The sequence below is a fragment of the Mugil cephalus genome, chromosome 9 (assembly GCF_022458985.1).
Source record: "Mugil cephalus isolate CIBA_MC_2020 chromosome 9, CIBA_Mcephalus_1.1, whole genome shotgun sequence".
NCBI classification, from domain to species: Eukaryota; Metazoa; Chordata; class Actinopteri; order Mugiliformes; family Mugilidae; genus Mugil; species Mugil cephalus.
In genome coordinates, this window is record NC_061778.1 from 18,379,651 (window position 1) to 18,406,470 (window position 26,820).

Consider the following 26,820-nt stretch of genomic DNA (forward strand, 5'->3'; position numbering starts at 1 on the left):
CTGAAAAGTTCTTGATCACACTGATCAATGTAGCGACAGTTTATTTTGCTTTTGCTTTTGAGTTTTGTATCACCCGCATAATAAACGTGGTTCTGTGTTGTCCCTTGTGAGACACTGTTTTGTTTCCAAGCTGAAGCTACCTTGTCTCCCGTAATTATCAGCTGTTGAGTGTGTGCGTCCAAACACTTGAGAAAGTGTTTTCTTCTCTATGCGTTCTTCGGTGTTGGGAGACAACGTGTGTAACATTGGGGGCCCTCTGATTGGCTGTGGTCGCTCTCTAGCTCAGCTATGGGCCAATGGGTGGGCTCCCTTGTTTGTGCATCGCTGCCGTGCTGCTATAAAGCGGCAGCAATGAGGGATGAGAGGAGAAACGGTGTTTCATATAAAGCAAGGGGAAGCCATCCTGCTGCGTGTGAATTCCCACGGCCGCTTTGCGTTTTTCTCTTCGAGGGACATTTGTACCAGAAGACGCTGAAGTGACCCGGCTACAGGACTACCTCCGGATCCAGACGCTCAGGTGAGTCCCGTGTCCCCCGTCAAGGATGCTCCGCGTCCGAGCGCTGCCTGCCGCCTCCGTGGAGGAGAGGCTGACTCATATTTTTGGCACATTTCGCGAGAGGAATCTCCATCTCACGGTGACTGACATAACGGATCACCGGCAGCATTTAGTAGAAAATGCATCCCGGCTCATTCGCCGAACCTGTTTCTCTTTCTGTGTCTCTTTGTTTAATGGCCACACAGAGAAAGATGAAGCAGCAGCTGCAGCAGCCTGCAACACTGTCACAACTTCAGCTCCACCAGTGTTAATCCGATTAGTCGTTTCCACTCACTGATCATTGGGGTTATTAATCTGTAACTATATTTAATGCAGACGTACGCAACTGATGTCACCACTGTCAATGTATTACTGTTGTTGTTTTTGTTGTTTCTCTTCGCAGTGACTTCTCGTTGCCCTTCATTTTACTTGCATGATGACAGTCGAGTGTTCATTCAACGCACATAAAAAGTTGTGATTTTATTTTATTTTTTTAAGAAAACCCGCCTGGGTGATTTATGAGCTGCTGTGGTGAAGCAGGGAAACAAGGAAGACTCTTGAGTCTCTATCAAGTTAACTGTCTTTTGTCTCAGCAGCATTTCCTCCTGCACTGTTGTTGATATTGAACAGCTGAGCGCTTCTTGCGTCAATTTTTTTGATGGAGCACTTCGTGTGCATCCGGAAATTGGAGGAGTTTTCAACATAAAACAAATCAACATAAAATATTGTTAATTTATCGTGTTTTAAAAGCGAATTGCTAGATTACAGCAATATAAACGTCGACGTGAACGTATGGGTAGTCTCGGGTAAAGGTTTGCAGTATCTGCTTTTTTAATCACAATTTGTGAAAATTGTGAAATGCATTTATTTTGAAACGTTCAACCGGAATGCAGCTGTTTTGTCTGGGCTACCTTTACAGGCAGAGATGCAGATTGGGGTAGGTAGGAGGGGGGGTGTATTGTGCAGATGATTTCAGTCCAGTTCAGACCAGTTCCAAGGCTGCTCTTCATTCACCGCAATATACTTTGTCTTATTGTCCTCAGTGTCATTAAGACGAAGCTGCTGCTTAGAAATACATAAAATCACAAGAGAGTCTGTTGTTGTTCTGTGTTATGTGGCTTTTAATTCTTTATAGTCTTCAGTACCGGGGGCGACATCAAGTTCATGTTCAGACGAAAACAATCTTACTTATCAAAGAGAAAGACTTTCATTGTTTCAAGACAGAAGTGTCGAAAAATATAAACCCACTGGATTAAAACATGGCGTTCAATATGAGTTACTGTTTTGTATTGTGCTTTATTTTGGTTTCCAGTCAGACAGTGTTATGTTAGTGAAGAGCTTGGTAGTGTCAGCTCTTGTCATTAAAGTGCCGCATTCAAAACATTTATTTTACTGCTTTTATGCCACTATTCCAGTTATTATTATTCATTGTTAGGCTGTATAACATTTGTATATCATGTTTATCTTTTTTTGCACAAAGTACTGTTTTAGGTACCCACTCGTTAAATGTATTTATTTACATGAAGTGATTTAAAATATATTCATTTTATAGCCTTTTTATTTCATTTCCGGTTATTTCAGTGTTATTTCAGCACCGCTCGCGCTGACAAACGAACCGAGAATCTCGCGCCGCACTGGTTCGAACCGGCTCGAGCTCGGGGTGCATTCACGTGCCGCGGAGTTTTCCAGTAAACAACCTCTTGTTTTTGTATTTTTATTAATATGGCTTTGTCGCGCTCGACAGAAATTCGCGTAGACAGTGTCGAAGTTCAGTCTGTGTACCCCCCTCCACAGACTGAGGACAGGAACAATCCAGCAAGTGGTCGTGTCTTGTTGAGGTATTTTGAATCAGCAAATCAAGTTGTCAATATTGTGAATCGAAATGTACACAGCTGGAGTTAATGCATTTCAGAATGGGGTTCGAGCATTGAATTGAGAGCTCTACGCCTGCGGCGTGTATAACTTGTAAACTGTACGACGTCGATAAACATTTTCTGCCAGTTGTGACCCCTCCATAGTGTTCTCCCACTAGAGTTGAATACAACATAAACCTCACGTGTAGCTGCTGCAGCAGCCACATCACTAGCAGCCAATAGGAGAAGACCTGTGAAACCCACCATCCAATCAGATATGTCGGTGGGCGTGATGCTTTAATATTTATAGCAGGGGGTTTGCGCCTGAAGGCCTCAGCTGTTTTCTGTTTATGATAGTCTACCACCACCCTCATCAGCCTGAAACAAAGGAATGGGCGTGATGCACATGCATATCAGTCATTAAACACACTCAAAGCAGGTTTTGCAACCACACAAACAAATAATGAAATGTGAATTAAATTATTCATTTTGTGTGACCATTTGAAGTGTAAAATCTGGTAACAGCATCAGCAGCTTATCATCTCATCCATGCGTTGCATTCCAGGCTCCAGCAGCCTCCCTCAGATCCAGTCCATCCAGTGCACGGCTGCCTCCGTCCCAGCAGAGATGCCTCCTACCTTGGCCACGGCCTTCTCCCGCCGCTGGTGGATGGCGGTGACGGCGGTCATTGAGAACCTGCTGTTCTCCGCCGTGCTGCTTGGCTGGTCGTCCCTGCTCATCATGCTCAAATCTGAGGGCTTCTACTCTTACATGTGCAAAGGACCTGGTGAGTCTGCTTTACTGATTCATGTCGGGCGTAAGTTGTCCTTTTCTTTGTGAAATCCCTATATACCTGTGGCTTTAGCGCCTGTTTCAGATTCTGCCAAAACCATAGATATGCGAATTGAGAGTGACAGTCTCTACTCTACAGTACCACTACCACTAGCATGAACTTACTATCATGCAAATAAGCCCCATCCGGTCATCGTAAAATGGTAATGCCCCTATTTGCATCCAGTATGTTACAAATACAGGATCATCTCATTCTTTTTGAGTTTTATCAGAGTTTGACAACCTTGCTTGACCACGCCCTGAGTGTCTCTGCTTTCAGCACACTGGGTGCAACGCTCAGGGCTGGCGGGTGTGGTGGAATTAGCATGATTTAGGGACACACAAACAAAAACCCTTTCAGGAAGTACTCAGGTTTCACCCAAGACTGTCACCTCAACTTCAGCCCCGGACAGAGACCTTTGAGAAAAGCAGCGACTTGCATATCAGCAAGCGCAGAGGATGACTATTGATCCAACGGTTGGGGTTTCCCGGTGGAAAACAAGTCATTACACCAGCAGCAGGCTTCAAAGGCGGATATGAAGTGCTGCTGCACAACAAAGCAACAGATTGAGATCTGATTATTTAGATTCTGTCCTTTGCTTTCTCGGATCAAAGGTGACGCAGTTCGCTGCTGGACGCGGTGGGTCTTTATGAGGTTATGGAAAACTGCTTTGGCTGTGAAGATCCAACCAGACGAGGGCCTTATTTAATTAGTTCTTGTCACAGTGGTAATGTAGGTCAGGTGAAGCATAACAACATGCTGAAAAAAAAAAGGCCAGCTCTTCTTCATCATCGCCATTTTAATTTAGTCTCCAATGCCAGGCAACTGATCCATTTGTGAATGAGAGCATTCATCCTCCTCATTCTCCACAGTGACACACAGTCACACAGGCTGTTTGTCTGCGCTTGCCTCTTTGATCCTCTGATTGTGTCTTAGTGTGTTTCTCTCTTTGTGTCCTACAAAGAAACAGTGATGAAAGCCTCCCAGGGTTAATTTGTGCATAAGAAGAACTTAATTTAAGTCTGTCAACTGCTCACAAGCCATTCCCGTATTTTGTGGTCTATGTACAGTGCAGCCATGTCAATAATGTGCAGAAGTGTAGTGTATTGTCCTACTTGTAGTGTGACACTGTCTGCTATTAGATTTAAACATTATGCAATGCAATGAATTGGAATGGACCTAAATATAGAAAACGGTGCGCTCTGCCAGTTTGACTCTCTCCAGTCCTTTTCAATTTTTACAAGTCTGTTGTACAGCAGCCGGTTAGCTTATTTTAGCACAAAGACTACAGATGGAGAGAAACAGCTATGCAACATTTTGTGCCAATAACACATAACAAATTGTCTATTACCTAACTAAATTTCACTAATTGAAATATAATATTTTGGTTCTTAAAAATTAGATGATTTTATTAGCTTAGCTTAGCCGGACTAAATTCTTATCAAAATATGAGTCCGCTAACACTCATAGGGTATGTTTCAACTGATAAAGAGAAAGTGAAAAACCTCTGCATGCAATTGAAAAGTCCCATAACCGATCTGATTCTGTTGTGATTAAATTTAACTCCACAGTGACCAGATTACTCTTGTGATTTGATTGAATCAGTTCCTGTTACATCTTGATGCTTCCCTGGACACATCCAGGCCTGTTGACACTACTTGGTCAGATGGAGATGCAGTGACTCCTGACATTTTGTCAAGTCCACAAGAACACAACTGCAAACAAGAAAACATAATGAGGAGCGCCTCAAATTTCGCAGGAAGGAAGGATTTTATAGGCCTGAAGAAGTGACTGATATGTAGCTGCTTTGGTCATTATGTTGTTGCTGCACTGAAGCAATCCACAATCTGAAAGACTGTCGGCAAAAATTTAAAAGCATTAATTAATGTTGTTTGAGAGGACATCCATTATTCACACCATCAGTAGAGGTATGATCTTCTTGTCAAATAAGGGTGTGTGTGATGAGCTGTGTTTGTTCCCCAAAAACATCTAAGCAAAGACAACACACCCTTAGCATACCAGCGAATACGAGCATGTTGCAACCCTGACAGCTGTAAACCGTTTGGTGAACAAAACAAATGACTGGTGGAACAAGTCACGCTCATCAGTATATGGAGGGATTTCACTTAGCGGCATTTACTGCAGCACCATGTTGCACGATTTACCATGAAAACCATTGCAGATGTAGGAGGAACAGACATGTTCCTGTTACCACAAAGGCGTCATACCCAGCTGAGGAGCGCGGTTAAGAAATGGCTCCTCCAGGAGGCGACGTGAAGGTCACAGGTGCCGTTTCTGCACTTGTGGCTCGGTGGTGAAACTCATTGTTGTTCTTCAATTCAGCGTCCTCCCACGGCTCGTTTGCCGCGCTGTTGTGAAAAGTGTGTTTGTGTGTCACGTAGTACAAAGAGAGAACTGTGCATTCCTGTCTCACCGCTCGTCTCTTGCTTGTTTTCCACTTCGGTCACTAGGAAAACTTAGCTCCTGTCGCTATAAACAGAATAAATGACACATCCAGAAGACAACAGTGGACAGTGGAGTATTTGAGGAGTTCAAGTAGCGTTTTTTTCTATTGCTCCACGTTTAATGTGTGCCTACATTATGCCCTTAAGGCTGTGTAGATGCAGTGGCCTTCTAACTATCCCTTAACCCATTAGCTTTACATAATAATGATCGCATCCCTAAACCATTGATCAGGAGGAGACAGATCTGTGTCTGAGAGCCCACCTCCTCTTTGATGTGAGTTGATGCAACTCCTGTTACCTGGGTGTAGTTTGTGTACCACAGGATCTGATGGCATGATTCCTCTTTATTGTGAACTCTTGTGTTGCTTCGGTATCTTGACAGTCAAATGGGTTTGTGTTGGTGCCTGAGTCCATTGTCATGAAACAAACTGCAGCGTTTTTATATACCGCTGACATGAACATTCACCGAGCGGAAGAACAGTGAAACGCTTCTCTCTATACTGAGTCAGAGGCATTCAAGTTGACCATTATGCCTCTTAGCGAGTGTGTGTGGACGGGGCTTTTCCCTTATTGACTCAGGTCTCCTGCAGTCATTTGATTAGTCAGCACTCAGAGCCGCTGGGGGACAGATGCTGCTGCCTTCTGTTAATCACCAACAGTGAGCGCTTAAGGCTCCCGCACACCTCAAACCTAAGTCTTTGAAGCAGAGATGCAGAATCTGCCTGATCACCAGGGCCTTTGAGCCAGTCCGCCTCTTTTTTTTTTGATTTGGAATATCTGTTTTGCACACATCACGGTCCCCAGAGGATGAACTCCACTAACTTTGGTGTTACTCCCCCTTCTCTACAGCACCAAAGCATATCCAAGGCTCCATATCCAGATGACCTGGCACCACTCATGGTACATTATTTTGCAGATGTTTCTGGTTTTCCAGGGGATCGATTTTGTGTGAGGTTTCCTGCTTTTCTTTAGCATCAACATGAGGATGACATGAACGAGGTGAAATGCTTCATCGAGCTTTTCTGGTGGAGCTGATGGAGTTGCTTTGGTTGTCAGGTGTTTGTTAGACAAGTGGAAAACTCTGCGTGTTGACGATGGATGTTCCTTGTGAGGAGGCCGTTTACTCAATGAATATTCTATTGATTTAATCTGTCTAGGACGCAGCTGAATGAAATGCGCTACATTAGAGCTGGGAGACATTTGGCAGCAGCAAACAGGTTGTTACACATTCAGTACGTGTGATATAAGACTAGTTCTCGGGCAGCTGTTCACTTCAGCGCAGCCTCTTGAGCTCGAGTGTCTTCACATCACTCAGTGAATTTATGTGCAGCAACAGAGGTCTCAGGTTGTTCGCCACGACATGTCACCTTTCACCTACTTACATGCTCAACAGGATGCATTTAATATGACATAAAAGCCCCTCCTCCCCACCCCTCCAATCCCTGCGCCCCAGAGACCAGGGCCCCCCCAACGCCTCCTCCTCCTTGGTTCCCCCCTTTTTTTTATCGCGACCTGGATCAACAGAGGCAGAAAACAACACCCCACGTCCATTTAAGAGCACAGACTTGGGAGCAGATTTTCAGTTCAGTTGTTTATTAGACGGCGCAGAGCCTTTAGCTGCTTTTGACAACTCGCCCCCAGGACAGAAACGAACAAAACACTCTGATGACTGAGTGCTTAGTTGGCCCCCTCGGCCCTCCTCCACACTGTAAGTGTGCGGACGACTGCTGATTCTGCCTCTATTGTTTTTCCTTCAGACTATAAACAAGTCAAGGTGAGCGAGGAGCTGTTTTCCTCCTTTCGCCGCCCACCCCGTCCCTCTTTGTCCTCCCTCTGTCTGTCTGCAGTGATATCAGCGGAGTTTAACCGGAGGCGACTGACTAATAGAGCACCGAGACAAAAATAGACTCCTTATGAACTCGGTGGACTGTGTTTACCAGTGATTCAGCTGAGGACGCAGAGTGAGCTCCCATGCACCATGCGAGGGTTCAGTTGTGACTATTTGCGGTGGCCGTTTTCCTCGTATTGTGTTGTTTGTTTACTTGACCTTTAAAGTGTCTCCTGGATTTTCGAACTAGCAGCTCGGCTCACAGGAAGGAGGGAAGAGGCGGGGGGGTCAACGCTCAGGGCCCAAACACCGGTACAAGGAATTAACTCCAGAACTTGGAGAAAGGCCGTAAAGTCATTCCTCAAAATCACCACACAGCATGGCAGCACAGATTGTTGTGTCATGTCTGAGTATCACAATCAGAATCACAATACTTTATTAACCCTTCAAGGAGATTGTTTTGTTATAACTACTCTATTAAATATGTCATAAAGTTCTCCTTCACGTTTCTCCGTCCAGAAAACAGCTCCAGCGCCTCCAACTACTCCAACGCGTCAAACTCTAATGCTGACAGCGCGGCAGAGGAGTACCTGACGATGAACAACTGGCCCATCTGCAAAGACCAGGATGAGATGCTGAACCTGGCTTTCACCGTCGGCTCCTTCCTGCTGTCGGCCATAACCCTGCCCCTGGGCATCGTCATGGACAAATACGGCCCGCGGAAGCTGAGGCTTTTGGGCAGGTGAGTGCGGAGAAGAAAATCAGACCGTACATGTGTTGGGTTATTTTATTTTTTAATTCACTGATTTCCTAATCCTTATGTTTCCCCAGTGCCTGCTTTGCCTTCTCCTGCCTTCTCATCGCCTACGGTGCCAGCAACCCCAATAGTACGTATCATAAAACACCGCAACTTTACATTCAGCCACACGTGGTGTATTGATGTAACAGTGACACTTTAATCAGTCAGACTCGACGTGTGGGACTTCGTGTTTGGTGACCTGCTCTTTCTCCTGCAGATCTGTCCATCCTGATCTTCTTTGCACTGGCGTTAAACGGGTTTGGAGGCATGTGCATGACCTTCACGTCCCTGACGGTAAGAAAGCTTTTACCAAGAATCCTTAGCGAAACTTGTGTGGTTATGGTGCTGTAGTTCATATTTGGTGCTTGTAGTTGATTGAACACTTTTGTTTTTGTTTGTAGGCTGGTAAAGCCTGAACCTTAAACAAGCATTCGGCTCCTAATATCTGCATTTAGCTAATAAGTGCTGGTGCTCCCCTTATTCACCTATATGGTGTACTGAGCTGCAAGTATAAGCAAATTGCACACTTACCTCAGGCTGTCAGCGATATAAACTATTTAGATTGGTGTGTGGCGCATCGAAGGCGTCAGACCCTCTGTGTGCTGTGGGACTCTACAGGTGTTTGACGTTACACTTCCCCAAGAACAAACAAGCGAGCGTTGCTTGATGCTAGAGGGAACTGTGTCCCTGGATTGTGTGCTTTAAGTCAAATTGCTTGTGATGAACTCCCGGTACAACGGGTTAAGTCCCGGTATGCCAAAAAGGTAAAGGTTAGACGTGTGAGCACTGCCTACTGGAGCATACCGACCTGCTTAATAGCAATCCACCGCATACTAAACATAGCAAACTAGCCCGCTCGCGGTAGTGCTAGTTTCCACTGGTCAAGTGGTTATGACATGTGAAGTAAACAAAATGCTTGGCACAACTGGAAGCATTCACCTCGAGTTGTGACAACACAGCTGCTGGCTACTAGGCAACTGTTGGCGTCTGGAGGCCGCCGAGGCTCATAGTTTATCGAGCTAACTAGGTCAGTGATTAATGTAGGACACGCGAAGACGCGATGAAAAGACGGCGCCGCCGGGAATGTAAACATTTCCCGCCGGCACAGTAAAGCATTACGAAGAAAGTGCTGACATAAGCAAATACGTCGCAACTCATGAACCCGGCGCAAAATTCCTAAAAGCTAGCGCACGCCGCTAACAGTAAACTGACAGGCCTCGAAAACATTGTTTTAGTTTTTCATCAAGTGCACGTTTGAACCAGACCAGAGCGGCGTGACACCGAGTTGATGTGAGGAGAAATTATGTGAGAAAGACTGGATGCGGGTGAAGAGGTGAAAATATTGCAAAAGAACGATTGATGGAGAGAAGGGAGATAAGTCTGGAGCAAGTGAAAGGCAAAAAGGCAGATGGGGGGGAGGGGGAGGGAGCAGTAGCGAAGGATGGAGCGGATGAGAAGAGCCATCGGTCAGGGTGATCTCAACAGTCAGAGAAAGTGCTGCATCACAGGAGGGGACACGTGAGCGGGAGGAAGCACATAAAAGAGTGCGAGGATGCATTGGTGATCTATTATTCACCCCTGCTCTGCTGCTTTGGATTGGATGAGGTAAAAAAAGACCTCTCGTCGTTCCTGTCTCATCGTTGCGAGGACACTCAGATCACCAGTGTGCACTGTACAGATGTGTGAGAGGGTGCGTTCGCTGCAGCACATTTGCAGCCTCAACGCTTATCATGAGATAAAAGCAGATATGGACCGTCACCGAGGACACAAACAGGAAGCAGCAACAGGGGACTGAGTTCGTCTGTGTTTCTCCACCCATGTTTCCTATTCACACTGCCTTCTGGGACCCTGACTGACACACACAAGCATAAGCCGTTGAGCTTGTTTCGTCCCACTGCCCCCCCCCCCCCCCCCCCTGCCTTGCAGCTCTTTCGTACTCAGTCCAGTTGTTTTCTTCTTCTCCAGTTTCAGCTGCTCTCCTCCCAATGAGGGGAGGACTGTCTAAACGGCTGCTTGCGTACACGGACGCACGAGGGCTGTGTGTTGTTGCATGTCATCACCATGTGTGTCTCTGTTATTGTAGCTGCGGGGCGTCTCTAACTTACAGTAGGCTGAGTTACGTCTCCCCGCGGGTCTCGACAAATGTTTCACCTCGGTGTTTTGTGTTTTCCTCAAAAGAGGCTCTTGCAAAGTGTTTTTAGTTAGTACCTTACAAAGTCTAAAAAACACTGAAATAATAATATATAATTCCATATATAATTATCCCTACTTGCAGGTATTACAACATATGAAAATCTCCCTTTTCCTGAATCTTTTTGTCTCAAAAAAAATATTTTTAAAAGACCTGTGAAGTTTATCCCTCAGACAGTGAAAAGCTCTGACGCTGCAGACTGGGCCCAATGTGTTTCAGTCATCTGGGACCCGCAGCAGAGATTTGTCTCATCTTCCACCATCTCTTTGTCTCAGCTCCTTCGGCTTCCCCCCGCCTCCCTCTGCCTCTGTTCTTCCTCCTCTTTATCTATCTTTGCTTCACTTCCGCATTCTCTCCTGTGGATGCACACTCAGCACTCAGTGTCCCAGGCTGCAGATGGAAAACAGGGAGTGAGTGTGAGGAGAAGGGGAGGACTGGAGGAGGGAGGTGTGGTTAATATAGGTCTCTCTGCCCTCCGCTTCCTTCATCCCTCCGTTCGTAAACAGCTTCATGTTACAAATGTGCGCTGATCCCGTCTATATGCACGTTATGCATATGTTCTACCCAGAGCCACAAGCGCACACCAAGCTCCTCCTCTTGTTCTTCTTCGGTTGGTGGCACGTGTTGGGAGTGTACTGGGTTTGGTCTCCCGGTCTGAAGCTCTGCTTATGGCCTTAATCTTTTTTTTTTTCTCTCTCCCATGCATTGTAGTCTATACTTCCTCTGTTCCCAATCCCTGTTTTTCTGTGTCACTGGAACATCTGGAAAAGCTTGTATGTGCCTGACAAACCGCTCGCTCATATATCGTTAAGTCCAGAAGTGTGCCCAATGAATAGGTTTCCAACTTTTAGGTGGGACTAGAAGAGAAACCTTTTTTTTTATTTCGAGGAAAAATTATGAATTGCATCATTCTAGCCGTTGAAGGGCAAAAAAAAAACCTGGCTGTGGTGTATTTTTTAGGGTGGGATGGAGGAAGTGCAGTATTTGCTCTGTGTGCTGCTTATAACCACATTACAAGCAGAGAAAAAAAGTTGACTGAATGCCAAAAAGGTCAAGAGCTACATAGTAATTTGAGACGGGGGGCTGACCAGACAGAGCGGCCGTCGCTGATATCAGGATGTGGATGCGGTTTTGACTCTGGCAGCAGTCTGATCCAGGTGGTTACGAGATCTTGTTTTCAGGCTTTTCTAGGCAGCTCGGCCGACAGTAAATCTCTTCCAGGCACAGAAAGGTCTTAACACCCCACCCTTCCAAGAACTTGTTTCTGGTGGAAACACTTGTATTTTGTTTTCTGGTCATGAATGACCATCAGTTTATATCGCGCTAAAAAACCTATTTGTCTTCTAACAAGAGGGGAGCATAAGATGACGTCAAGTCGACAGTGGTATGAAGTCTGGTGTTTGTCAGCTGGTGTTTGCTAATCTTACAGCCCTCTTGGCCGCTCTTTATGATGGATGGATGTCCTGTGCGTCAGGGCAGGACCGGTCAGAGCTGGTTCTCTGTGATCCAACAGCAGGCAGCTGGAGTTTCCACTCGCTGCAGCAAAAACCCTCTTCCTTCTTTCGTTTCTCTGTTCCTCCCTCTCAGACGGCCGGGTCCAGTTTCCTCTTTTAATGCCTGACTTGAAAGGGTCAGCATTTCCCCACTCCCCAGCCCTCTTTGTCATATCCATTTCCATTTTCAACACTCAGCACACACGCTTATGCACAGTGACTTACAAAAAGTGCAGGGTGGCCAAAAAAAGTTAGAGTCACATGAATAGCTCGAAATCAGACGTTGGGTCCGCAAAATAGCCCCATCATGGTTTCCTGCGTGATGCTGGACTTACCGACACCGTCGAGGATATGTGTCACATTCAGAATCACCGTTATTAAAGGTTAATACAGCAGATCTAGACAGTGGAGGAGTCAGTTATTGCTGGAATATCATCAATTCAATGTGCTTTTTCACTGCCCTGATAACGTGCATCGCTCTCTCCCAAATAAGACCGAGTCACAGCTCACCAGGTTTAATCAGATTCCACTGGATTATTTGAAATAAACATTATTAATGAAAACATGTGTTATAGCATTAACCAGAGCTGTGCTAATGGATTTGCGAGGCTCTGCTCAGAATAGCGTGTTCATAGTGGCTGCACTACCATAATGATGTTACCAAGAGCTCCATTCAACATGCTTGTATTTGCTCTGTTCAGTTAACAATTCACTTGGTTTCCTCTGCTGTCAGAGGACAGAGATTCATTAACCTGGTCTTCAAACAAAATCCCTTCGACGTCTTCTTCCACTTGCGTCTTAGGGTTTTTATCTTAATATCGCTGCACCATTTTTCAGACGAACACGTGACGAACACTGAAACCTGCCATCGGTCCCTGATCTCTTATCTCCAGGTGACTGCTCTGAAGCTAACGCAGACCTTTAGTGGCTGTTCAAATACTGACTCCATCCATGTGTGTACATTCTGCATGGATACACCGTGAGCACACAGCTAACAAAAGGGCCATTCAGGGAAGGGGCAACAGCAAAGTAGGTGGCGGGTGTTATTATTTGAGACAGGTATATGCACACAAGGCTGCTCGCAGTCTTGTCTCAGTGGACATGAACACACCGCTTCTGGTGCCTGCGATGAGACGGGCAGAAGTGGTTGTGGATCCGTAAAGGCCGTGTTTATTGAGGCAGAAAGGGGCATTTAAAAGGAAAGAGGTGACATTTCCAGAACAAGCGCAGATCGAAAGCTACGTAATCACAAGCTGAAAAACACCGGCGACGCATTCCTTTGATTATTACAGAATCACCCAAACAAGCCGCTGCTCTCTGAAGTAAAGTCTCACAGGGATTAGAACTGGGGGAAAGAAAACACACATAGGGTTCTTGCTAACTTGCAGCCCAAGGCAGCATTGATCGCTTTACCTGTGATTGAGTGGACGGCCATTAATGCAGACGTGTACTTTCAGGATGAAATGTCATCCCCATGTCGTATCAGAATTACTGTATTGTTAGTTTCCTACTTGTAAGTGGCATTCACATCGATTTAAAGCGTGTTGTGATGACGCATCCTCTGAGGGCAAAGGTCAGTGTTCGAGGCTTCTGGCGTATCTGGACACGGAGTTCCTGTTCTGGAGTTGGGAGACAATGTTTCTGTAAGGATTGTTTCCAAAGTAGTCAGCTTAAACTCCCTCAACAGCTTGCTGACGGGACATAACCAGACATCATGTGATCTTCTGCTTTCCACACAGGTAGAATCGTCACACACATTAAGATAGGTGTTAGCGTTTATCTCAGAGCCCAGCGGCGCTGAAGTACAGGCCCAGAGCTGCCAGTCTGCCGGAAGAGTCTACTCATATTTATAATAGGATTCAGCTGCCTTTTAATCACATCATGAACAGGAGACATGAGAGCTGTCTGGTGTACACACACACACACACACACACACACACAGTAAATGTGTCAAATATGTGTTTGTAACATTTCCGACCTATTTCGTGGCAATCAGGGCTGTTTTTAGGTGACCGTGCATAGCTACTGTGTTACTCCCGGAGATTAGAGATCGGGGCCGATGGGAGGTTTCATTGAGTCAGCTGGTTGTTATGTGTCTGTTAGTGCCCGTAGCTACTCCTTCTTCTTCTTCTTTGTCCCTCTGTGTTTAACAGACACAAACTCACCTGTCTGCCTGACTGATGTGTTATTGACTTAAAGCAACAAAAACACTGTTATCTCCTCTCTGTCAAGCAGCAGCCTGACAGCTGCTCCTCCCACCAACACACTCACTCACACTTTATCCTCACACAGCTGAACCCATTAATCCCCACTTCTTCTTTCGTGATTAGCAGACCAAACCGGTTTTTGTGAAACAGTGGTCTCAGCATGTGACTGTGACTCAAACTTCGCGTAACCCGAAAAGGATGACGTCAGCCCCTGCCGTCGGGCCGACGCTCAGCGGCATCAAGATGTGTCGGGTGATGGGTTTGGGCAAGTAGCTGCACATGTAGCCTGCTTGAGGGTTTTCACTCTTTGACACTGTTCAGTCACGTGACTTTGTTGTTTTCAAACACCCAGCCGTGCCCTTTACAGAAAAAAAACTTCCAAATCAATCTGTTCCCAGAGTGAACAAATAATCCTCAGTGTATTTTTGGGATAGACACCAAGGAGGTGAATGACAGAAAGGGCAGAGACCGCCGTGGCTGCTCCTCTGTGCGTATCTGGAATCCGCTCTGGATGTTCATTTGAAACAATGATTTGTTTCTTGCTCTTTATTTTTTTCATGCGCCGCTTTTCGCCCTCCTAATTGCCCCTCAGGGATAAATGAAGTTTTTTTCTGATTCTGATTCTGATTTGATTTATTGGCTGTGGTGTGTTTCACTCCTCCGAGTTCCCAGTATTTTCTTTATTTCTTTATTACCACATACCATGTCATCATTGTAACCAATTACTTTTATAGGGTGCCTTACTTCAACCCCCACCCATAGTTTCCATGATTACAAATAATAGTGCAGCTCTTGCAAAAGGCTGGAGATTTAAAAAAAAATATCATGGGCTAAGGAAACAGGAAGTGATCTAGTACCAGCGGTGTAAGTGTGAACCCGATGACTCCGTGTGGATAAACCGAATCGGCCTTGGTTTGTCTTCACCGCGCCAATTCTGCTGACACGGTTATTTGTGCGTCCTCCGTCCTCCTCTCCACTAACTCGGCCAAAGGTCGGCCGTGTCACCCCCACGTTGTCACTCAGCTCCCCCTAACGTGTCACAACTGGACTCTTTCGCTCGAGTGTCGTTGCGGGGGAATTTGGGGGTCTTATTAATCTGAATGTCGTGTCAGGGGCGTAGCACTTTCTGTTCGCTCACCTTTGCTCCAATTATTCAATGGAGTGATGTCTGTGTGGGGTGAGAAGGTTCAGTCTGACTAACAAGCTTCCCTCCTGCGGCGAACACACCGTCTGGACGGATGGATGGACAATGAGAGAGGAACAGGAGGGAATTCTCGGTGCAGCTATGCTATTTATGAGCCGTAATAATGCTTCAGTTAGAAGTTGCTGTCCAAGCTTTGGTTGCCTGATGGCACTTGTTCACTCACTTTGTTCACAGCTGTTGACTTGGAGTTAGATCTCCTCTCGCCCTCCTTGACACTTTAAATCATCTAGATTCCGTTGACATACGGGATGTTAGACCGCTCAACCACATGTTCGCTCTCTTGTTTTTTTCTCTCTGTGTCTCTGACTTCCTGGATAAGGTTGTTTACTCTTGAAACCCAGTTAAGGACGGCGTGTGCTCTTTTCTCAAGTTGAATGTTGAGTGCCTTATGCAAGGCTCTCTGGCTTTTCTCTCTCTGGCCTGCCTGAATGGTGGGACGGCAACAGTGCGAGAAACGCTTGCATGCAGTCTGCACAGGGTGTACTTTGTGGTGACAAGCCTATCAGTCGTCAATAGTGCAGACCAGTGAGCTGAACTATTTGCTCTCATGAGTGCAGTTTGCAGCATGATTTGACCTCTTGATGGGTTTCAGTGGATTTTGTAACAAACAAAAATGGCAGCAGAGATTATTGTGAAACCTAGTGTGCTATAATTAATCTGGTGTAGTTACCTAAATCTAATAATAGAAGTCATTTCGGCTAACAGCAGCTTGACTTCAGGTTGAGCCGTCGGCCCAAAATGGTGAGAGATTAGTCGGGACTTGGTTCCCAGGTTCAAATGTTCATTTGTTTTTTTGTTTTTTTATTTCAAGCGTAATATGAAATTAAAAGTAGAGTTAAAAGTAGTTGGTTGATGGGAGCGAGCTGCACTGTTACCTTCTCCTTTGCTAATATTGCAGCGTGCCTCTGGAATATCACCTGGAGACTGAACAGGCTGAATCTCAGCCAGTTGTGACAGAGTCAGCGTGTAATACGCAGCCTCGTGATTGGCTCAGCTGTGATGGGGGCGGGGCTACTGTGTACAGGAGGCTTAGATTGACAGGTCTAGTGTGGCGCTCTGAGACAGCTCCTGTATTTCTGAATGAGTGAAGTGTTGACTGAAACATTACGTCTTCTGCCTCCGTTTATCCCTTTACTAAAATATGTTGGATTCATGTTAATGTGTATCTAAAGAAATTTAAATCAAAAATAAAAATATACAAAAACATGTCTAATCAACCAAAGATTTTCCAACCTCCCAGCCTCCTGCAGTACCTCCATGGACCCCTAGACCTATGTTCTAACTGTCTGCTCTCTCCACAGCTCCCCAACATGTTTGGAGACCTGAGGTCGACCTTCATCTCCCTGATGATCGGCTCCTACGCTTCCTCTGCTGTCACTTTCCCCGGCATCAAGGTAGCTTCTGATGTATTACCTGCTTCACTTCACTGTGGATGTACCCACAAATAATCATTCACTCTGTCCTCATCTGTCATAAAACGATTCTTCCAAAAAGACAACATTAATACAGAAAGCTAATGATGCTGCTACCAGAGGATGTGTTATTGATTCTCCATTATGACGCATCTGTTTTGGTGCTGTCTGCCTGCCTGTAGGTCATCTACGATCTGGGTGCCAGTTTCATTTCCATCCTGCTGGTTTGGGCCGGCTGTGCCTGCCTCGTCTTCCTCAACTGCTTCGTCAACTGGCCTCTGGAGCCCTTCCCCGGCCCAGAGGACATGGACTACACGTAAGCCAGACACACTCGCTCTGCTCTACACATATACGCACAAAGGCAGAGAAACATATGCGTATCCTCCAGCTATCGTTGTTAAGCAGCCATTGTATTATGTTATTAGCTAACCTCAGGATATACATGCTCTAGATTGATTCCTACTGAGCCCAGACAGGCTGCATTCTCCACAGAGATCAGTGCAAGACCAGCACGCTCGCACACTTCTACACCGCAAATCCCGCTGTAATGCGGCGAGGCCAAGTGAGCCCTGAAGGGGAAAGAGCATAAATCCAGATGATCGTCCAGCTTTTTCCCCTCATTCACCTGGATCTTTTAGATTTCCTTCACTCTCCCCTTTGCCCCTGCTGCATGTGTTGCGATTTTCACCTATTTTCTTCCCCTGTGTTCCTTCAGGGTGAAGATCAAGTTCAGCTGGCTGGGCTTTGACCACAAGATCACCGGGAAGCAGTTTTACCGGCAGGTGACCACGGTGGGGCGCCGTCTCAGCGTAGGCAACTCGATAAAGCAGCAGCACCCGCCAAAGGACCTGGCCTCCCAGGAGGCCAACAAGCTGTGCCTGTCCACCGTCGACCTGGAGGTGAAGTGCAAGTCCGCCGAAGAGAGTAAGTTCAAAACAGAAAATCTAACTTCAAGGCTGGGACTAGTGAGGGGGCGGTGAGCGTAAAGACGGGCACACATCCTTACGGTTAAAGCTCAATCAAATCTGTGTCATTTGGGAAATTTGTAGCTCTGCACTCTCGTCGTACCAGCTTGCTCTCAGTTTTGTTTTTGCCAGCTGATCATTAAAACCGGAATCCCCGACATGCTGCCGACAAAATGTCACGGCTCTCTGAGAGAGAGAGAAGAAACCCACACTCCCTCAGACGTCAACACAAGTGCTTCTTACCGAGACGATTCATTCTCGAGGAGAGGCAGCCCCACTGCTTGTGGTGTCCCCTTTGCAAACATATGAATATTCAAAGCGTCTAAAAAGCTGATGTGCCAGAGAGAGTCGGCCAGGAGACCTGCTCTGTGGCCACGAAGCAGTTAATGCGCCTTGAACTATTTTTCGTTAAAAAAGCAAAGTTCCATTCCCAAGTTCCTAGACGTGGCACCGTGAACCAAGACAACCTCTTGGTAGTTACTTAAACTTTGAGCAATTAGAGTGCTGCTGGATATGATCCTACTGTACGGTTGGCAACACACGGAGGCCTGACCTACATCTGTACACAAAAATTAGTCACAAGCGCCTCATTACATATCTGTGGTACCCCTTAACTAGGCTAACCTCCATTACCCGTACACCTCCAGGCCTCCCCAGGCCCTCCTGTCTCTCACCCCGGGGTCAGCGACTCCCAGTGGGGGGGGTCTAGTCCCTCCCCTCTCGGCCTCTTTGGTACCAAATGGACCGTGGAATCAATTCGGACCCCGTTCTTAGAAAAGCCTCTCAGCAGGTGTTGGACGCTGGCAGGGAGCTCTAGATGAAGAAATGTTGTGGGTTGAAGTAACAGCAGGTTCGTGTCTGTCTGTGTGTGTGTGTGTGTGTGTGTGTGTGGAGTACATTGGCGATGGTTTCATAACAGCTGGACCTCTCTCCGTCTGTCAGGAGCTCTAAAGAGACCAATATGACCCGTTCCCCTCTCCTTGTGCTCTAGCTCAATGGCAGCGGTGCAGAATTTTTACTACTTGTTTCTGTTCAATCTGCCAGATTTGAATTGTTCTATATTTTTGTCAATAACAAACACAAATCATGCGACTGTGCTGACACAGTCACTCCAGCCAGAATGTTCCCGTTTGGTATGTAAACAACACTGTGTGCCAGCGCCGACGAAAGACGCAGGAGGTCTATCTAATAACCATCTCCATCATACGTCGATATAAAACATTACAACCTGTTCATATTTTTGTTTATACGATCTAATACTGCTGGCCTCAAAAAACATTACAAGGCCTTATGAGCATGACCAAACTATTCCTATAATTAAGTCAGGGATAGATACCTGTTGTTCAAGGTAATAAACCCATCTGCTCCATCTGTGCACCAACCATTAATTGGTCTGGCCAGCACTTCACCATATGGACAGTTGTGTGCATTTTCCATTTACATTTACAGCTTTGATTAATGATCAACCCTTCCCGGACCACTTCTCCTTGGACCCTCCGGTCACTGTGCTTCTCGTTCACATTAACATGTGTTACTGTGGCACGAAGGGGCCAGTGGGAATATTGACACGACAATCTCTTGCGTCCAGATACAGTTAAGACTTGGGAGAGGGTGCTTTGGCGTACTTCTCCGTCTCATGTAAAGAGCTTAGAAGGTGTGAGCAGACAGACGTGTTTGGGCCTGTCGCTGTCTGTCCTCTGGGCGAAGAAGGGTTGCTTCCCGCTGCAGCCTGTGATTTCAAAGAGATCATCATCACTGAGTGTGTGTTGAAATCCTGTGACAGACACACCAGGTCAGGTTCCTATTTTGGTACCAGACATTCGGAGCATCGCCATGACACATTGAAACGCATTGACTTTCATGGTCCCCAGAGGGTGAACCCTTGCTGAACCCTTACTGAATTTGTAGCTCCCCTGACTTTTTTTCTAGCACTGTTAGTGAGTTGACATTTGCAGTTTTGAGTTTTGAGCCCTCAATGGCTTTTGTAAGTCAGCGCCACCTTCCTGACAACCTTTTATTTCATCCAATACCTGCATAAGTAAAGACATTCCCATCGGCGTCTGTAGTTCTGCTAAAACGCTGACACGCAAAATCCACATGGTGAAAAATGTTCATTGACAATTTGCTCGAGTTCGTATGGTAATGTTAACTCACTGTGTGTCCCTGGGAGCCTCAAGCTAGAACGTTTTCTCTTGTTCCACATTAAATTATCAAATGAAATTATCAAGTTTTCTCTGTAGAACTAGAATAATAGGATTTAAAGCACCATTTAACATTTTTAAATCTCGCATAAAAGGCAAAGAAGAAAAGGATTTTTTTTTAAATGATCATCACTTTTTTTTTTTTTGGTTTTGCAAACATTTTACTTTTGTGCACAGCGGAGATCATAAATATGCAAACTATATGTCAGATAAAACAGGATGTGGTTGTTTCGTACTGACTAACATACATAATGCTGAAGTGCTATAACTTGGCACAAGGAAGATGACCACACATTTTCTTCTTCTGTAAAATAATGAGTCATCATATTCGATAAAAGAAGTAAGTAAAACTTTATGAAGAGCAGATGATCTCCTGCTCTCCCTGGGCAGTGTTTCTGATATTTCATATCTGTCTGGGGTCTTACTGTATTCAGCCTTATTCCTAACGTCTCCCCTCTCATTTCCTCCGCAGCTCAGTCTTTCATGAAGAGCGTCCTCAGCCCCATCTTCTTGCTGAGCCTCATCACCATGTGCGTCACTCAGCTGCGCCTCATCTTCTACATGGGAGCCATGAACACCATCCTGGAGTCCCTGACGGACGGAGACCTCAGCACAGGTGTGTGTCGCCATGTGCAGCGAGCGCATTTAAATGACACGTGAAAACGCACACTGATGTTGCTTTCGTATCTTTAACGCCTCTTTAACGTCCCTGTCATGCTGGCTTTCTGCTGCTGTTGCAGTGGAGAGGATGGAAGTGGGTAAGAGACACTAGGCCGGACAAAACCACCTGCACCCGTTCACCCTCTCCCCAACTCCCTGTCCATTCTGGCTGTCTTGTCTAGAGCATGGAATAAAATGTGTTGTCAAAAAAAAAAAAAAAAATGTCATGACATCCACAAAACTGTCTCTCTGTTTCTGTTGGTGTCAAGAATGCATCACCCGCTAAGCTCATACCAGTCATTTCATATTCAGAATGAAGCACTGGGTCATGATAGTAACTCCCATGCTGCTCTTCTGTCCCCTGTCCCTCAGTGAGCGTCTACACCTCCATCTTTGGCGTGCTCCAGCTTTTGTGCCTGGTCACCTCTCCCGTGATCGGCCAAGTCATGGACTGGAAGCTCAAGGAGTGCGACGACGAGAATGACAAGAGCTCCAAGAGGTGAGGTTGTTTAGACGTGACACAGAGAAGAAGAAAAGTGTAAAAAAAAAAAAAAAAAAAAAAGCAAGTGACTGATTCGATTCTTTTCCCTCCTCACAGTGAACCCGGTCAGCCCCGTCGCACCAGCAAACAGATCCAGAAGATCGTCAACGCCACCAGAGCCTTCATCTTCACCAACCTGCTTCTGGTTGGTTTTGGATTCACCTGCATCGTCCCCAACCTGCCCCTTCAGGTACAGAGACGAACACACGTGGACAGAGAGAACAGAGTTTCATGTGGATGGGATTACTTAGGTTTTTTTGGGGGGGAACTCACATTTCTCTGCACGTGCTGCTGTAGCCCCGGTTTCCCTCGGGTGGAAAACACTGCAGAGAAGTAGAGATGTACATGAGGTTCAGACAGGACGCATGCACATGGCTTTGCGGCCTCTGGTGTCTCTCAGTACTTTGGCGCCATCTACTGGACAAAAGTGTCTTTGCATGTTATTTACTTGTACTGAGTTGTATTTATCAAAGATGAAAGCCATTTCTCAGAGAAGACTTGCAAGCTGTGACCTGACCTTGGTGTGAAAACTTAAAAAAAAATTCTCCTCTTCCTCAGATTCTGTCCTTCATCCTGCACACTGTTGTCAGAGGCTTCATCCACTCTGCTGTTGGAGGCCTCTATGCTGCCGTGTAAGTGTGCGCGACAATAAAGACAGATACAGATACAGAGTATAATAACACAATAAGTTTAAAAAAAAAAAAACAGTAACCAAACAGACAAAAATATGTCTACTTATCTGACTCAAACTATCTATGGCAGGGATGCCAAACTCATTTTAGATCAGCCCAACCTATAAATAATGACAACAAATGACAACTTTGTTTTAGTGCCAAACATTATGAAAGTGTTACAATTTAATGAACCGCACTATTAAAAAACATTTCTTAAGAAAAAGATTTCTGTCTAGTTCTAGGTCTCAGTGTTGTGTTGTGTTTACAACTCGTATTAAATCTGTGTGAAACACAAGGATAGCTGCTGCTTTTCTAGGAAAAAACTGCATTTAATGTCTTCAAACTCTTAAAGACACAGCCATAAGTTTATATTGTAGACCTGCATACACATAAAACATAGACTTGCGTACACAGACACATTTAAACATGATAAAAAAAATTAAAATAATGCCTGTGTATGTGTTTATTTGGAATTTGATTTTAAACTGTGAAATCGTTCAACTTAATATCCAGAACTCAGCCGCCGTCTACTTCAGGTTAGCCTGACACATGCCGTTTGTCCCCTGCAGGTACCCGTCGTCCCAGTTCGGCAGCCTGACGGGTATGCAGTCCCTGATCAGCGCTCTGTTCGCTCTGCTGCAGCAGCCTCTCTTCATGGCCATGGTGGGGCCCCTGGGGGGAGACCCTCTCTGGGTAAGACGAATGAAAATGTAATCTGTGAGCATTTCACGTCGCCACGCATCATCCCGATCACGTGTGAACTGAACTCAAATGCTGCCCTCAGGTGAACGTGGGCCTGCTGGTGGTGAGCATGCTGGGATTCTGCCTGCCCCTGTACCTGCTGTGCCACAGTCACGACCTCCAGCGCCTCAGAGACGAGCAGAACGAGGATCCCAAGATCTACGTGAAGATGAACAACGGCAGCGCGCCCGAGGCCTCCGTCTAGACTGGCAGGAGGAAGAGATGTAAAAAAAAAAGAGAGAGTACAAGCTACACTTAAGAGAAGGAAGGCGGCAGAGGAATTGTGCATCTTCTCTCTCAGTTCAGACTGACAAATCACTCACATTCCCCCCTCACACACACACACAGACACACACATCACACTGCTAATCATAGATAAGTGAACGCCACTGTGACTGACAGCCAGTCTCACCCATCTGACACTATACGCTGTGAAAGACCTGACACACATATACACTCACTCTGGGAACTCACAGTCCCTCGACTGCACCTCTGAACTGAGGAGAAAACTGACAACAGGGAGAGGAAAGAAGCTCCAGCAGACTGCTGATGCCTCCCTGAATGACTCCTCCTCCACATCCTCCTCCTCTTCACACCTCCTCTTCACTCTCGCCATTTTTTTTATTTCATGCTGTAGCATCTCTCATCCGAACTCCAGAAAGGACATCTCCAAACGCAGGAATCAGTCAGCTGCCGTGAAAATGTTGGACTCCAGGGCCGCTGTGACCCTTCGCTATCAGATCGACACGTTTTTGACCCGTGGTATTTGTGTGCGCACAAACACACGAGCAGCTTCTGCCCCGGTCATCTTCCCCTCGTGCCCGGGGGCATTGACCGCATCCACAGACAGCAGTATTGGTAGCAGTTTCAGGCTTGGATGAATTAGTTCAGAGGCGGCACTTGGTCCGTCCTTCGTTACCGTTTCGCTCGGTCACCAGTGCGGGGAGACGCGCTCACCTTGCCATGTGTTTGTTTGGTGCATCTCGGAATGTGTCACGGTTTCTTCTTCGTGTTTACTTGCAATATGATCGCAGATTGTTTGTTCCTTGTTCCTCGTGCATGATGCGACAGCGTGAAGGAGGAAGTGTGTGTATAGACCAGGCGGATAGGATAAAGACGTTAGATATATTCAGTATGGCGTGATTTTAAACGTTAGAGCTGCGTTATTCTACTCACATACATGAATTTTTTGGGGTCTCGATTCGTTGTAGCAATAAGTGCTTCTGCGAGGCGCTGGGCGACACACTGACACACAATCACACACACACACAGAGACAGTCAGTACATTTTATGAAATGTATTTCTAGTTTGCAAAAGGTGCTAATTGAATCGCAGAAACGTGTCGTTTGTATTTAAGACACAGTTGAGGTCTGTTTACCACAAAGGCAACAACGTGCCATCAAATTATTACCAGTAGCTTGTTTTTCTTCACAAGGCGGGGTTCCAAAGAGTCAACCAAGTTACCATTTCAAATTGCATTTTCCTTTCTGTTTTTCCTTTTTTTTTATTTCTCTGTTTTGTGGTGATTCTGTAACACAACCTCAACAGCAGCTCTGGGAAAACGCGCGTTCACTCTGACGGGCGCGAAGGGACATTTGCTTGAAGGTAGCAGGCTGACAGAGGTGCATTCCTCCAGCTTCTGAGACGAAAAAAAAAAAAAAAGGTTGAACGAAGAACCTTTATCTTTGAATGAGAATCCACAGAGCAGAAGCAGGGTTGACGACGGAGCAGGGAGATGCGCGTTCAGCCTGCTGTCTTCAGGTGGCGCACAGCGAAGCTCCTCACATTTATCCTGCCTGGCAGTAACTCACAGAGGCACCTCCAAAGACAGCCATGACCCCTCAGAGTGCCTCTCTATGCGACAGGAGGAGTGGATTCAGGTGGGACGCGGCGCACCCAGTCCCTTTCTCCCTCCGTCCGCCCATCCACCGTCTGTCGCTTTCATCCGTCCCAAACATCTTGAAATATTTACTGGTTACAAAGCTGAAAGGCAAGACTCCGCCGGCGTCCCGTGCTCCCAATCAAACACTTTAGAGAGAAATAAATGGCACACGATGCACTTTAGCCCTTCGAAAATGGACCTCACTCACGGATTTGTGAGCAGCCCGCCGCCGCTGCGTACCTTTCTCCGCGGCGAGCGGGCTGCTCACCGGCGCTGCACGATGCAAAGAATGTAGACTCAGAGCCTCGGATGTAGATTCAGAACTGGTGGACGGGAAGATAGTGTTATTTTTTTATGCTCACAAAGAAAACTATCGCTTCACATGTTCGTTTTATCGCCTTTACGCGCACGGGGCGCCGCGGCAGAGTCTTGTCTCTCAGTTTCGGGAACCTTCAAAAGTATATACCAGTCAGAACATATTCATGGATTAAGTGCATGAGCCTGCAGAGAAGCGACAATTTGTACAGAGGGAAATTGGTGCAAAATGTCATTTTTTATATATAAATATATGGCAAAAAGTGTACCTGAAGATTTTTGCATGGTTTCTGAGCATTTCAGCTTAAGCAGACACGTGAAAGCCTGTGTGGGAACATGAAAATGAAAACAAAGTGTTCATACATCTCCATTAATGAAGTCACCTCTGTTGCAGAATCTCTTGATTCTCCGTTACGATCCAACACAAGGCTTCTTTACATGTTTTCCCATCTCGTTAATTAAAAAAAATTATGTATCTCTCAAGTGCAAAAACAGTTCCACACGAGCATTTTTCAATTCCTCCATCCACTGACCTATGGGCTCTGCAGCAGCCGGCATCTCCCAGATGTCCATCTCCTTAACTGTGTCAGACCTGTTGGCACGGTTAGCATTTGTCAATCTTTATTTGCACATTGTAAATACAAACCCACACGGAGACACTGACAACTTTTGCACTAATAGCTTCCGTAACCTCACACCGCTGCTCTCCACAGGTCTGTGTTGCTGTTTATGTACTTGAGAGAAACCACAGTGTCAATTTCTTTATGAATTTCAAATTCAAATGAATTAACTGTGCACAAATCTTCTCTTACGACTATACAATTCAAATTTTTTGTTTGAATTCTGATGTCATTTGTCATTTACAATTTACATTTTATTAAGGCGCTAATTGAACTCCATAGAGCGTTTCTCTGGCTACAGGTGACAGGCAGGTACAGGTGTAGTGCTATGAATGTGGATAAAGGTGGGCATAGATTTGGGGATGTTTGTGGTAACCCATTTAGAACTCACTCTTCAAAACAAATATAATGTTATTTACGGCCCACTGATCTCGGTGAGTTCATTTCCTCAAAAGTGGGGAACCAATCAGCACTTTTCTTCACTGCCGTACCTTAAACGACTCAAATGCCCTCGATACCACCACCACCATCCCGACCTCCCCCCAGCCCTCTAGGACAGGATTCTTCTCTAGTTTGGTTTATTGATTGACGCGCCGATCTATCGTTTGCGTCAGCATGCGCGTGCTGGTGTTTCCTTCGGCTTTGTGTGACAAAAGAAAATGGAGATTTAAGCTGAAACGCCAGCACATGGTTTCTCCCTTGATATTTTGTATTTTTTTCTACCTACCATTCTTCATTTTAGTTTTCTTGTGTTTTACCGAGTTGTTTTTTTCTCCTTTTCCTCTGATGTTTACGAGAATGTGTATGTGTGAATTTTCCTAGTCTTACATTGTATATTTGGTTTTCTTTTGTCTTGTGCAACAGTATAGCCATTGTCATTGACTTTTAAAAACGTGTTGTTTCAACTGAAAGAAAAAAAAGATCAATATATGAAGCAAAAATAAACAGAGTAATTTGTATTAATGTGTCTCTTATTTCAAATAGCAGAAATTTTCATACTCCGCCGAGCTTGTGGGAGAAGGACACTGCTTTTAAAGAGCAGCAGAGGGCAGACTCCCACTGTAATACTGACGTATTGTAGCTGCTTTTGAATGGAATAGGGCAGATGTGTTTTCTCACACAGGAGACAAACCTATCGTGCAGCAACCAGTGCCAGGTTTTCTCAGACTGGACTGAGCTATCTGAAGTAAACGAGTCAAACCAGATCTGACGGTTTCTCCCTCTGCTGGTTAGACCAGACTGGTGCCTTCACACACACATGCAAACTAACTTGTTTTTCTGTATAGGAACTTCCAGTGATACACCCCTTACTCTAACCTTAGCCATCTTCAGTAAGTGCCTGACCCCAACCATAAACTAATCGTAACCCTCACCCATCTCAGCTAAGTACCCAACTCTTACA

General features: G+C 45.7%; 1 protein-coding gene across 2 annotated transcripts; it reads left to right on the plus strand.

Moving 5' to 3' along the window:
• Window positions 1-334: 334 nt before the first annotated feature.
• LOC125013248 (large neutral amino acids transporter small subunit 4-like) lies at window positions 335-26,377 on the plus strand. Of its 2 annotated transcripts, XM_047593738.1 has the most exons (15): window positions 335-517; window positions 2,954-3,175; window positions 8,033-8,255; window positions 8,345-8,400; window positions 8,530-8,606; window positions 16,709-16,801; window positions 17,002-17,135; window positions 17,535-17,743; window positions 20,458-20,601; window positions 20,726-20,743; window positions 21,018-21,144; window positions 21,244-21,376; window positions 21,745-21,818; window positions 22,430-22,553; window positions 22,645-26,377. In XM_047593738.1, the coding sequence occupies exons 2-15, from the start codon at window positions 3,016-3,018 to the stop codon at window positions 22,804-22,806; spliced, it is 1,734 nt and encodes a 577-aa protein (XP_047449694.1). In that variant the 5' UTR covers window positions 335-517; window positions 2,954-3,015; the 3' UTR covers window positions 22,807-26,377. The 2 variants fall into 2 exon arrangements, with proteins under 2 accessions (XP_047449694.1, XP_047449695.1); XM_047593739.1 differs by lacking the exon at window positions 20,726-20,743 and having other exon boundaries at window positions 337-517.
• Window positions 26,378-26,820: the final 443 nt, after the last annotated feature.

Excerpts from the sequence above, each read along its gene's own strand:
- LOC125013248 (XM_047593738.1), top strand. The coding sequence starts at position 3,016 with ATGCCTCCTACCTTGGCCACGGCCTTCTCCCGCCGCTGGTGGATGGCG. Across the intron at positions 8,256-8,344 it reads AAGCTGAGGCTTTTGGGCAG|TGCCTGCTTTGCCTTCTCCT; the intron begins GTGAGTGCGGAG and ends ATGTTTCCCCAG. Across the intron at positions 8,401-8,529 it reads CGGTGCCAGCAACCCCAATA|ATCTGTCCATCCTGATCTTC; the intron begins GTACGTATCATA and ends TTTCTCCTGCAG.